The following is a 14,596-nucleotide window of genomic DNA, read 5'->3' as shown; positions in this document are numbered from 1 at the left end:
TTTTTCACTCTCCTCTTTCACTTCTTCAAGAGGTTTTTGAGTTCCTCTTCACTTTCTGCCATAAGGGTGGTGTCATCTGCATATCTGAGGTGATTGATATTTCTCCTGGCAATCTTGATTCCAGCTTGTGCTTCTTCCAGCTCAGGGTTTCTCATGATGTACTCTGCGTATAAGTTAAATAAGCAGGGTGACAATATACACCCTTGACTTACTCTTTGATAAAAAAGTTGCAAAGGTGGTATGAAGAGTTCCTGTATACCTTTCATTCTGTTTTCCCTATCATGAAAATCTAACTCTGGTACGTTTGTGACAGCCAGTAAATTAACCTCACTACATTAGTATTAACTGAACTTAAGATATTATTCCAGATTCCACATGTTTTTCCACTATGGTTCTTTTTCTGTTTCAAAATCCAGTACAGATCCCCACATTGTATTAAGAACCCTTGCACTTTTCTGTAACATATTCCAGAGCCTGGATGATGTATGACCTACAGGTGTGGGGTCAAGGATGCCAGCTACCATGTTGAATGGTTACAGGGCAGAAAAGCAGGCCAGAGCTTAACAATCTCCACTTTTAAATCAGGTTCTTCTGTCATTCCCTTCCTTCTGACCAGTAATACCCAACAAGTTATGCTCAGAATTATGATAAACATAAAGAAAAAATAGGAAAACAGTTGTGAACAAAATCGTTGCTTAATTCTCCATCTGAATGCTCAGATATTTTAAATATTTACTATTCATTAGTTTTCAATTGTTGGTTAATATGCACACAGGTAAAAAGATCTTATACAATTTAAAACCATGAATTAAAACCATGCAAGGATAACAGGAAAAAAACACATTAAGTAAAACAATAATGATATATTGCCTTGAATGAGATTCCAGAACTGTTTTCCAGTCTGTAAACTAAGCTTCTACATGTGGACACACACTGACATTGGTATACTTTGTGCCAAAGTTCTCAGAGGCAGGTTCCATGACTGTTTTAGCTATGTGCTGCTAGCAAGGGTTACTTTAAATTACATTGAAAAATGGTGTCACCCGACAAATAATTTGTAAATGTTTTCTTATTCTGTGAATATTTCCATACCATCAACTAGTGTGTCTCTAACCAGCATTCTCTGAGAAATCTAGATAGAGTGAAATTCAGTTTGACCATTCAGAAAGACACACAAACTTTATTTGCCCTCACAGTAGTTTGGTTTTTCAATAGATTGATTTGCAAGGCTTCAGGCTTCTCATCTGTGAAAAGGGGGTGGGAGAGATGGGGGATTAAGACTGGACTATCAAATACTGGACTTCAAATACTAAAATACCACAACTCCCTTCCTTTTTAATGAGGGAAATAACTTTATAATTTACCTTGGGCAGGAACTTTAAAAAAGAAGAATAAAGAAAAGAAGTGAGGGTCAAAGTTGTGGTCTACCTAGCTAAGGACACGTGATGTCTCTTCTCTCAGCACAGGGCTGTATTCCGGTCATGGGAATCTCAGTGCAGACCTGTGTGTTTTATTCTACCATGTCACACATACTCTCTGCTGGGCCTCCATGGGGGTTAACGGTACAGCCTCTGCAGCCATATGCCTGGGTCCAAGGCCTAGGGTGCTGCTTAACCCTTCTCGGCCTCAATTTCTTATCTGTAAAATGGAGATAACTGCATCTATCATAGGATTTTTACAAAAATTAAGAGTATATATGTCACACACATATATATTTATGCCTGGTATACAATTAGTGCTATATTAGAGTTAGATGTTCTGCTTATTAATTCACCTCAATTCCCCCCATATTCATGTTCTTATCTATTTTATCATGAGTCTATACACTGACAAATTAGTGTTCATTATATTTTTAAATCAGTCTAGTGGCTACATTTTATACTGTATTTTAACAATGTCTGCTTAAAACAGAACCAATAAAATCCCCAATAAGACTAAATAATTCACTATCCTCCCGTGATATTTAAAAAAATGTAGAAAATCCTCTTATTGTGAAAAGGAAACAGGAAATATAGTGTGGCTAGGATAACAGTACAGGAAAAGAAAATTCAGAGTCTTTAAGGTCACTTAAAAATATATTATTGGCTTTATCATGTCTTCATAAAGAAGAATGTTGTGTTTCTGGACATCTATTGAGCAGAAGTCTTGTACTTATACTCTTCTTTAAAAATGATTAAGATAGTGTATATAGTTAGCCATTATTTTCTTTCATATAATATCTCTGTGTGTAAAGCTGTGACCTTTTCATGTGGGGTTACTGAAAAGAGACTTGACTTTGGGGTGAGTGGCCAGAAAGCCATATTCCCTTCATTCTTAGTTGGTTCCTCGACCCAATCCTGAAGACGGGTATCCAGAATCTTTAAACTAGCTGTGCCCATCCCCAAAGCCTCTCTCCTTCCCCTGTCTTCCTATCATCTTCCTCTCCATCCTATGACCACACTCTTAAGAATGTACAGGGAACTTTTCAGGAAGTACTGTGATATTTTTTAGTGATTCAGATTTTGTTAGTGAGACTCGGTGACATAAAATATAGTGCTGGTGTTTAAACTGTTGTATTTTAATGAAAAATCTGCATGTCCTGATGCCATTGAATGGATCATCCTTCTGACTCTTGAGAGGACAAAACAAGTACCTGCTAATGTGCACTTTGCTTGCAGGTATCCTTCAACTTTTCAATGTGGAAATTCAGAACTTTGGGTCACCGCTGTATTCATCCATTGAACTCACTAATGTGTCAGCAGGATCCTGGATAATATCTTCTTCTCTGCACCAAAGCTGCGGTGGGGGCATCCATGCAGCTGCCAGTCAGGGGGTCATTTTAAATGACAATGTGGTGTTTAGCACTGCTGGCCATGGCATTGATCTGGAGGGTCAGGACTATTCTCTCTCTAAAAACCTTGTGGTTCTGATGACACAGTCAGCGTGGTCTCCTGTTTGGGTGGCAGGAATCAAAGTGAACAAGGCAAGGAACACCCATCTCCATGGCAACGTTGTGGCAGGCTCCGAGAGACTTGGTTTTCACATCCAAGGCCACAGGTGTTCCTCTCCTGAATCTCTTTGGTCTGACAACGTGGCCCACTCAAGTCTTCATGGCCTTCATCTCTATAAGGGGAGTGGACTTGTCAACTGCACTGGTATCTCTGGCTTCTTGGCTTTCAAGAACTTTGACTATGGTGCTATGCTCCAAGTGGAGAACAGCATGGAAATAGAGAACCTCACTCTGGTAGACAATACTGTTGGCCTTTTCACAGCAGTTTATGTGTCTTCTGCTCCACGGTGTTATATCAGAAATCTACAGATTGTGCTTAAGAATTCAGTCATTGTGGCCACTAGCTCATCTTTTGACTGCATTCAAGACAGAGTTAAACCACATTCTGCCAACTTGACATCACCTGATCGACCTCCTTCTAATCCCAAAGGGGGTCGAGTTGGTATGCTGTGGCCGGTATTCACCTCAGAACCAAATCGGTGGCCTCAGGAGCCATGGCACAAAGTGAGGAACGGCCACTTGATTTCAGGCATCATGAAACTTCAAGGTAAGAATTTTGGGTTTCCAGGCAATGTAGTCTAATACACCTGCGCATAGTACCCATAGAACCTTTAATAGCATCTTGAAAGTATATCACCAAAAGGGTACAGTTTATTTTATTTTATTTTTATTTTAATTTTTACTTTATTTTACTTTACAATACTGTATTGGTTTTGCCATACATTGACATGAATCCACCACGGGTGTACATACGATCCCAAACATGAACCCTCCCCCACCTCCCTCCCCACAACATCCCTCTGGGTCATCCCCGTGCACCAGCCCCAAGCATGCTGTATCCTGCATCGGACATAGACTGGTGATTCGATTCTTACATAATAGTATACATGTTTCAATGCCATTCTCCCAAATCATCCCACCCTCTCCCTCTCCCTCTGAGTCCAAAAGTCCACTATACGCATCTGTGTCTTTTTTGCTGTCTTGCATACAGGGTCATCATTGCCGTCTTTCTAAATTCCATATATATGTGTTAGTATACTGTATTGGTGTTTTTCTTTCTGGCTTACTTCACTCTGTATAATCGGCTCCAGTTTCATCCATCTCATCAGAACTGATTCAAATGAATTCTTTTTAACCGCTGAGTAATACTCCATTGTGTATATGTACCACAGCTTTCTTATCCATTCATCTGCTGATGGACATCTAGGTTGCTTCCATGTCCTGGCTATTATAAACAGTGCTGTGATGAACATTGGGGTACATGTGTCTCTTTCAATTCTGGTTTCCTCAGTGTGTATGCCCAGCAGTGGGATTGCTGAGTCATAAGGTAGTTCTATTTGCAACTTTTTAAGGAATCTCCACACTGTTTTCCATAGTGGTTGTACTAGTTTGCATTCCCACCAACAGTGTAGGAAGGTTCCCTTTTCTCCACACCCTCTCCAGCATTTATTGCTTGCAGATTTTTGGATCGCAGCCATTCTGACTGGTGTGAAGTGGTACCTCACTGTGGTTTTGATTTGCATTTCTCTAATAATGAGTGATGTTGAGCATCTTTTCACGTGTTTGTTAGCCATCTGTACGTCTTCTTTGGAGAAATGTCTATTTAGTTCTTTGGCCCATTTTTTGATTGGGTTGTTTATTTTTCTGGAATTGAGTTGCATAAGTTGCTTGTATATTTTTGAGATTAGTTGTTTGTCAGTTGCTTCATTTGCTATTATTTTCTCCCATTCCGAAGGCTGTCTTTTCACCTTGCTTATATTTTCCTTTGTTGTGCAGGAGCTTTTAATTTTAATTAGATCCCATTTGTTTATTTTTGCTTTTATTTCCAGAATTCTGGGAGGTGGATCATAGAGGATCCTGCTGTGATTTATGTCTGAGAGTGTTTTGCCTATGTTCTCCTCTAGGAGTTTTATAGTTTCTGGTCTTACATTTAGATCTTTAATCCATTTTGAGTTTATTTTTGTGTGCGGTGTTAGAAAGTGATCTAGTTTCATTCATTTACAGGTGGTTGACCAGTTTTCCTAGCACCACTTGTTAAAGAGATTGTCTTTACTCCATTGTATATTCTTGCCTCCTTTGTCAAAGATGAGGTGTCCATATGTGTGTGGATTTATCTCTGGGCTTTCTATTTTGTTCCATAGATCTATATGTCTGTCTTTGTGCCAGTACCATACTGTCTTGATGACTGTGGCTTTGTAGTAGAGCCTGAAGTCAGGCAAGTTGATTCCTCCAGTTCCATTCTTCTTTCTCAAGATTGCTTTGGCTATTCGAGGTTTTTTTGTATTTCCATACAAATCTTGAAATTATTTGTTCTAGTTCTGTGAAAAATGTCGCTGGTCGCTTGATAGGGATTGCATTGAATTTGTAAATTGCTTTGGGTAGTGTACTCATTTTCACTATATTGATTCTTCCGATCCATGAACATGGTATATTTCTCCATCTATTAGTGTCCTCTTTGATTTCTTTCATCAGTGTTTTATAGTTTTCTATGTATAGATCTTTAGTTTCTTTAGGTAGATATATTCCTAAGTATTTTATTCTTTTCATTGCAATGGTGAATGGAATTGTTTCCTTAATTTCTTTTTCTAGTTTCTCATTATTAGTGTATAGAAATGCAAGGGATTTCTGTGTGTTGATTTTATATCCTGCAACTTTACTACATTCATTGATTAGCTCTAGTAATTTTCTGGTGGACTCTTTAGGGTTTTCTATGTAGAGGATCATGTCATCTGCAAACAGTGAGAGTTTTATTTCTTCTTTTCCAATTTGGATTCCTTTTATTTCTTTTTCTGCTCTGATTGCTGTGGCCAAAACTTCCAGAACTATGTTTTATAGTAGTGGTGAAAGTGGGCACCCTTGTCTTGTTCCTGACTTTAGGGGAAATGCTTTCAATTTTTCACCATTGAGGATAATGTTTGCTGTGGGTTTGTCATATATAGCTTTTATTAAGGGTACAGTTTAGTTTGGTGCTTGCTGTCCAGTTGATCAGCTACTGGACATTGATAACCACAGGGGTGGTTTATTAATATAATGACAGTTAGTGGTTCATTAAGGAACAAAAGTGGGTCATTTGTAGAGATGAACCTCAAGCCTGCTGTACAGGATGAAGTAAATAAAAGAGAGAAAAATATTGTATAGTAATAAATGTATGTGGAATCTAGAAAAATGGCACAGATGAGCCTAGTTCCAGGGCAGGGATAGAGATGCAGATATAGATAATGGACTTGTGAACACAGGGTCAGAGAGGGGAGGGTGGGAGATTAGGTTTGACATGAATACACTACTGTGTGTAAAATAGTGGGAACCTGCTGTATAGCACAGAGAGCTCAACTCGATGCTCTGTGATGACCTAGAAGGATGGGATGGGGGTGTGAGGTTCAAGAGGGAGGGTATATATGTGGAGTTGGCTTAGTTGCTAAGTTGTGTCCTACGCTTGTGACCCCATGGACTGTAGCCTGCCAGGCTCCTCTGTCCATGGGATTTTCCAGGCAAGAATACTGGAGTGGGGTGCCATTTCCTTCTCCTGGGGATCTTTCTGACCCAGGGATTGAACCTGGGGCTCCTGCATTGCATGCAGACTCTTTACCAACTGAGCTACAAGGGAAGCCCAAGATTGGGAATATACATACACACACACACACACACACACACACACACACACACACACACACACACACATTGCTGCTTCACTTTACTGCACTGCGGAGACTAACACAAAATTGTAAAGCAATTATATTCCAATAATAAAAAATAGAAAAAAAATCACCGCTCTATACATGTTGAAGAGCTTTCACAGGGAAATATTTAATTTGATTATATGCTTGGTGTTGTTTTTCCTATCACACAGAAGAGGAAATTGATACAGGGAGGTTGTGCCTCAGTGAGGCTGTTAAGAATCTGGTGGGGCAGCCAGGATTAAATTGAGTTTTACTGCAACCTATGCAGAAAATCTCAGATCTCTTTTGTACTGTTGTATTCACTCCCCATTCAATTTTGACCAAAACTTTTATGGAAAGTATTGCTCATAAGATGTCAGTGTGTTGGAATGCTCTTCTATTTTGCATACAATGTCCAAGCCTTCAAGAATTAAGGGTATTTTAAGTCAAGATTTACATAAACTCCTGGAACTATGCTGGGCAGTAACTTAAACTTACTCCTGGACATTAGTCTATGAATATTTAGTTATGTAGTCTGTATTTGTGTCTGGTTGTTTACATGATATAATGTTATAATAATATTAATACTTTATAAACATTGTTTTTCAGATGTAACCTTTTCTAGTTTTGTGAAGAGTTGCTATAGTGATGATCTAGATGTTTGCATTCTGCCCAATGCAGAGAACACTGGAATCGTGCCTCCAATAATGGCAGAGAGGACCAGTATGCTAAAGATCAAAGATAAAAACAAGTTCTACTTTCCTCCTTTACAAACCAGGTACCAGTTTTGGTATTTATAGTAAGTCATATTTATGAAGGATTTGGTAATTCTCCAAGTACCTGAATATGTTTTTTAAACAAGGATAAAATCATCAATGAGATTAGACACTAGATTGATTAGCCCCAATTCTTTCACCTTCTAAATCCATGCCTTTGAGATATGATTTTTGAAATCAATCTCTGTCACTAAACAGGGACTGTTTCTCACTCCCTTGAATCGGGGATATACCCTGCTATGTCCTCTGGCAGACACAAGAGGCAGAAGTAATGAATTGGAAGTTTTATTGGTTTTAATTTTTTTATCTTTGTTAGAGATACTTCTCTGGGATGTTTTCAGAATCAACGGTAAAAACTGACCCTAATTCTTGACTCTTCTGTGGAGTATAGCATCACCAGTCTTCAGAAGGAGGCTTGGGAGCCCTTGTGCACAGACTGGTGGGGAAGGAGACCATGGCTGCTGTCAGGAAACCCTAAAATGAATGATATGACTCATACTTATACTCAGACCAGGCCTAATTACTACTGTTCATGAACAAATGATCTTAGAGTTGCATTTAAAAATCAATCTGAAAACTAGACAAGGAATTGTTTTTTCTCTTTGCCATGAGAGGAAGTGGGAAAGTCAGAAGGAGGGAGAATGGATTGCTTTATCTCTCCTGTAACACTGGGGAAACTTTAGTTGTAATAAAAGAATCAGGAAATCCCACCTTAATTAGAAAGCTTGTCTGTTTGGTCCAGCACCAGTCTCTTTTTGATGCTCTTCCCTGAACCATTTTTAGAACCTCAACATTATTAGGTATACAATTTGTGTTATTCTGTCTTTTTTTTTTTTCTATTGTCCAGTCTTCCTTATGTTCATGTCTTACCTATGGGATGAAATAGTTATAAAGCTAAATGATACTAGTATTTGATTCTTTGTTCTATTAATACCTGACACATGGTATACATGTAATAAATAATTAATATTATTACTAATAGTACCTAAAAATATTAGCCCCAGAGGAAATTGCATTGATTCTCTATAATTCAGTGTTATAATTGCCAATAACTTGTTTATATACCCTGCTTGACTCTAAATTCTGGTGCCTATCTTTATCACCATTGTGTTCCCCAATGTACAGGTATTAGGTTTTCAGTAGATATTTGTTGAATGTAAACATCTTTTTTTTCTACATTATATATAGTACAAGTATAATTGATATTTATAATGATGATCTTAAAATAACTGCAAGTCTCCAAAGTTCCATAAAGCAATGATTACATTATGTTTAGTAAATATTAGAAATGAATTTATTCTGTCTTTCATTTTAGAAAACTATTGATCTGTGTTAAGATTATATAACTTGATATCCAGAATATTTGGTTAATGTCTTTCTTCTTGACTAAATAACTGCAATATCTTTTCTATCATTTTATTTCTTAACCTATGTACACATTATTAGTAATAAAATTTTGTTGAATTTATTTTTTCACAGTGTCAGCACTACCAATGTATGTTTTATTTTTGCTGCTTATCATGGAAATGAGACAGTTGCTTTCTATCAATATTCACAGGAAAGATTTAGAAACACTGGTCTGCTCTGAATCAGATTGTGAAAGCCCTGGAAAATATCTCTTTAAGGATCTGGATGGGAGAGCCCTGGGTCTGCCCCCACCAGTTTCTGTATTTCCTAAAACTGAAGCAGAATGGACTGGATCCTTCTTCAACACAGGTCAGTGAGTTCTATGTGAACTTGACAAATGTGTTCTATGACAACTTGACTCATGTAGGAACATGAACAGAACTGAGATGGTTTGGTTGTGTGGTCCAGGGGAACATAATGTACTGGAAAAGAACTGAGCTGTAGAGTTGGAGTCTGTGCCAATGAGCTGCCCAACTCACGTCTATTTCAGAAATGAAGTGAAGTGACAGTCACTCAGTCATGTCCGACTTTTTGTGACCTCATGAACTACAGAGTCCATGAAATTCTCTAGGCCAAAATACTGGAGAAGGGAGCCTTTCCCTTCTCCAGGGGATCTTCCCAGCCCAGGGATCGAACCCAGGTCTCTGGCATTGCGGGTGGATTCTTTACCAGCTGAGCCACAAGGGAAGCCCAGGAATATCAGGTGCTTAACAGCTGTCACTTAATAGCTTGACCGCTGTCACCACACCACTGCTTTGCCCTCCGTGAGGTTGCCTGTGGTCCATGTCAAAGGTACGATTCCTGACACCCCACAGTGTACTGGTGAAAGAATAGTCTTCTCACTAGCTTGGTCACCTGGGCCTGGAATATTTCACAGTGTCTGCCTTGGAAGCCAGTCCTCTGGTGTCTGAATCCATCTTTCTCTTCCACCAGAACTAAATGCTTTCATTCTGAAAGGGTGGTAGAGTAGATGGCATGTATTCTTTTTTGCCTTCCCTTTCTCTATCTTCTAATTATGCCTAGGGGACTGTGATCAAATCCCTTCTTCTTCTTGCTTTTACAACTGAAGCAAGCCCATTCAGCTATCAGTTTTGATTGCTGGACCCCTGGAGAGATCATCTTTCTACTTCCACAAACAATGTGACTTTGAGTTTACATTTTTATTCAGGTGAAAAGTACAGCAAATAAATCCAAAAAACTTCCCCAGGTTTCTTCCCACTTCACTGGTTGATTCTTTTCGGACTTCTTTTCTGGGCTCCCTTTCTCTTTTGGGGCTTCCCTGGTGGCTCAGATGGTAAAGGATCCATCTGCAATGTGGGACACCCAGGTTCAATTTCTGGGTGGGGAAGATCCCCTGGAGAAGGGAATGGCAACCCACTGCAGTATTCTTGCCTGGAGAATCCCATGGACAGAGGAACCTCATCTGTGGGGTTGCAAAAAGTTGGATATGACTGAGCGACTAACACTTTCACTTTTGCTTTCTCTTTTGAAGTTCTGAATATTTCAAGACATCCTCAGACCTCTTCTTTTCCTATTAAGCCCCCAAGTCCAGAGGTGAAAGTACCATTTAATGTTGATGACCTCCAAATTATATCTCCATCCCAAACTCCTCCATGAACTGTGGTCTGTTATATCCAACTGACATCTGGGAAGTATAATTAGCATGTCAGACTCATTTTCATTCATTCATCAGTCACTCGATCATGTCTGACTCTTTGTGACCCCATGAATTGCAGCACACCAGGCCTCCCTGTCCATCACCAGCTCCTGGAGTTCACTCAGACTCTCGTCCATCGAGTCAGTGATACCATCCAGCCATCTCATCCTCTGTCGTCCCCTTCTCCTCCTGCCCCCAATCCCTCCCAGCATCAGAGTCTTTTCCAATGAGTCAACTCTTCTCATGAGGTGGCCAAAGTACTGGAGTTTCAGCTTTAGCATCATTCCTTCCAAAGAAATCCCAGGGCTGATCTCCTTCAGAATGGACTGGTTGGATCTCCTTGCAGTCCAAGGGACTCTCAAGAGTCTTCTCCAACACCAGAGTTCAAAAGCATCAATTCTTCAGTGCTCAGCTTTCTTCACAGTCCAACTCACATCCATACATGACCACTGGAAAAACCATAGCCGTGACTAGGTGGACCTCTGTTGGCAAAGTAATGTCTTTGCTTTTTAACATGCTATCTAGGTTGGTCATAACTTTCCTTCCATGGAGTAAGCGTCTTTTAATTTCATGGTTGCAGTCACTATCTGCCGTGATTTTGGAGCCCAGAAAAATAAAGTCTGACACTGTTTCGACTGTTTCTCCATCTATTTGCCATGAAGTGATGGGACCAGATGCCATGATCTTCGTTTTCTGAATGTTGAGCTTTAAGCCAACTTTTTCACTCTCCTCTTTCACTTTCATCAACATGCTTTTGAGTTCCTCTTCACTTTCTGTCATAAGGGTGGTGTCATCTGCATATCTGAGGTTATTGATATTTCTCCTGGCAATCTTGATTCCAGCTTGTGCTTCTTCCAGCCCAGGGTTTCTCATGATGTACTCTGCATATAGGTTAAATAAGCAGGGTTACAATATACAGCCTTGACGTACTCCTTTTCCTATTTGGAACCAGTCTGTTGTTCCATGTCCAGTTCTAACTGTTGCTTCCTGACCTGCATATAGGTTTCTCAAGAGGCAGGTCAGGTGGTCTGGTATTCCCATCTCTTTCAGAATTGTCCACAGTTTATTGTGATCCACACAGTCAAAGGCTTTGGCATAGTCAATAAAGCAGAAATAAATGTTTTTCTGAAACTCTCTTGCTTTTTCGATGATCCAAAAGATGTTGGCAATTTGATCTCTGGTTCCTCTGCCTTTTCTAAAACCAGCTTGAACATCAGGAAGTTCACAATTCACGTATTGCTGAAGCCTGGCTTGGAGAATTTTGAGCATTACTTTGCTAGTGTGTGAGATGAGTGCAATTGTGTGGTAGTTTGAGCATTCTTTGGCGTTGCCTTTCTTTGGGATTGGAATGAAAACTGACCTTTTCCAGTCCTGTGGCCACTGCTGAGTTTTCCAAGTTTGTTGGCATATTGAGTGCAGCACTTTCACAGCATCATCTTTCAGGATTTGAAATAGCTCAACTGGAATGCCATCACCTCCACTAGCTTTGTTCGTAGTGATGCTTTCTAAGGCCCACTTGACTTCACATTCCAGGATGTCTGGCTCTAGGTGAGTGATCACACCATCGTGATTATCTGGGTCGTGAGGATCTTTTTTGTACAGTTCTTCTGTGTATTCTTGCCACCTCTTCTTAATATCTTCTGCTTCTGTTAGGTCCATACCATTTTTGTCCTTTATCAAGCCCATCTTTGCATGAAATGTTCCCTTGGTATCTCTAATTTTCTTGAAGAGATCTCTTGTCTTTCCCATTCTCTTGTTTTCCTCTATGTCTTTGCATTGATCGCTGAGGAAGGCTTTCTTCTCTCTCTCTGCTATTCTTTCGAACTTTGCATTCAGATGCTTATATCTTTCCTTTTCTCCTTTGCTTTTCGCTTCTCTTCTTTTCACAGCTATTTGTAAGGCCTCCCCAGAGAGCTATTTTGCTTTTTTTGCATTTCTTTTCCACGGGAATGGTCTTGATCCCTGTCTCCTGTACAATGTCACAAACCTCCATCCATAATTCATCAGGCACTCTATCTATCAGATCTAGTCCCTTAAATCTATTTCTCACTTCCACTCTATAATCATAAGGGATTTGATTTAGGTCATACCTGAATGGTCTAGTGGTTTTCCCTACTTTCTTCAATTTCAGTCTGACTTTGGCAATAAGGAGTTCATGATGTGAGCCACAGTCAGCTCCTGGTCTTGTTTTTGTTGACTGTATAGAGCTTCTCCATCTTTGGCTGCAAAGAGTATAATCAGTCTGATTTCGGTGTTGACCATCTGGTGATGTCCATGTGTAGAGTCTTCTCTTATGTTGTTGGAAGAGGGTGTTTGCTATGACCTGTGCATTTTCTTGGCAAAACTCTATTAGTCTTTGCCCTGTTTCATTCCACATTCAAAGGCCAAATTTGCCTGTTACTCCAGGTGTTTCTTGACTTCCTACTTTGCATTCCAGTCCCCTATAATGAAAAGGATATCTTTTTTGGGATATCCTTTCCTACAGGAAAAGGTCCTATAGGTCGTCATAGAACCGTTGAGCTTCAGCTTCTTCAGCATTACTGGTTGGGGCATAGACTTGGATTACTGTGATATTGAATGGTTTGCCTTGGAAATGAACAGAGATCATTCTGTCATTTTTGAGATTGCATCCAAGTACTGCATTTTGGACTCTTTTGTTAACCATGATGGCTATTCCATTTCTTCTAAGGGATTCCTGCCCCCGGTAGTAGACATAATGGTCATCTGAGTTAAATTCACCCATTCCTGTCCATTTTAGTTTGCTGATTCCTAGAATGTCAACGTTCACTCTTGCCATCTCCTGTTTGACCACTTCCAATTTGCCTTCTTTCATGGACCTGACATTCCAGGTTCCTATGCAATATTGCTCTTTACAGCATCGGACCTTTGCTCTTTACAGCATCGGACCTTGCTTCTATCACCAGTCACATCCACAACTGGGTATTGTTTTTGCTTTGGCTCCATCCCTTCATTCTTTCTGGAGTTATTTCTCCACTGATCTCCAGTAGCATATTGGGCACCTACTGACCTGGGGAGTTCCTCTTTTAGTATCCTATCATTTTGCCTTTTCATACTGTTTATGGGGTTCTCAAGGCAAATTCAACATGGCCCCAGATGGAATTCTTGAACTCTGTCCTCATCCACAGCTTGTTTCTTGTCTAGCTGACCCTACCTCAATCATTAATATCATCATTCTTTCAATAAATCCTTAGGTGGTTGCCTACCTTGTGGGGTTGAAACGCTGTGTATTTTATTTTTTCACTCCTCCGTCTTGGTTGTGAAACATGATTCAGTGGTGATACTCCAATAGGTATTATTACATGTTGCTTACCATCAGTGTGTGGACAAGTTTGAGCATGTGTGTGAGTGGCTGAAGGTATATTGGAGGTGTGTAGGATGGACCGCCTTAAACACCTGATGTTTTAAAGCTTTATAACATTTTAAATGAAGATGCTATAGGTTCCAACTGCAGGATTCCTGTAATAGAATCTGCCGTTTACTGTGCTACAAGTACAGTCTGCATCTTCTTGCCATGAAGGAGACAGCACACAGTAAATGGTGCCTTCTGGGTATTAACAGGATTGGAGTGTTTTTCTGTGACTTCCAAAATAGGAATAGATCTCTTCTTCTCTAATTCAAGTCCCTTTTCATCTTTTAAACCATTCTTTTTTTCTACTTTCCAATTTTTGTCCACAATCTGGTGGAGGATAGAAGGACAAATTTAATTTTAAGAGAGTAAAAATGTATTTTGTATTTTTCCTCTTCATGACAAGAATCTGTGATCATCTATAAAACAGTGGAAACAGTCCAAAAAGATGAAAATGGAGGCTGCTGGAACCAGCTCTTCTATTTATTCCAAATGGCATTGAGCTGAACACACCCTTTTGATGTTTTTCCATTTTATTAACAAACACTTTGGAGTCCATTGCCTTTGAGGTTTATTTTAATTTGAAAAATACAGATTTGCACATAGAAGTTCACATGAAAAATTCAGACAGATATCCACAGGTCCCGACATATTGTCTTATGCTCTGGTGTTGGGAGCAAAAATTATCCATGTGGATCAGCTGTGAGCAATACTGTGCCAGTGCGTTTTGCTATCTGTGTAACG

The 14,596-nt window shown here is 39.6% G+C and overlaps 1 protein-coding gene across 1 annotated transcript in view; it reads left to right on the top strand.

The window, feature by feature from the left end:
* Positions 1-14,596, top strand: part of PKHD1 (PKHD1 ciliary IPT domain containing fibrocystin/polyductin) — a 445,700-nt gene that overhangs the window by 321,776 nt on the left and 109,328 nt on the right. The window contains exons 57-59 of the mRNA XM_068960604.1: positions 2,658-3,536; positions 7,255-7,423; positions 8,980-9,137. Coding sequence (XP_068816705.1) covers positions 2,658-3,536; positions 7,255-7,423; positions 8,980-9,137 — 1,206 coding nt within the window. The remainder of the gene's footprint in view (positions 1-2,657; positions 3,537-7,254; positions 7,424-8,979; positions 9,138-14,596) is intronic.

Source organism: Capricornis sumatraensis, chromosome 22 (assembly GCF_032405125.1).
Source record: "Capricornis sumatraensis isolate serow.1 chromosome 22, serow.2, whole genome shotgun sequence".
NCBI lineage: Eukaryota > Metazoa > Chordata > Mammalia > Artiodactyla > Bovidae > Capricornis > Capricornis sumatraensis.
Note: the sequence above shows the minus strand (reverse complement) of the source record. Positions and strands in the feature narration are given on the sequence as shown.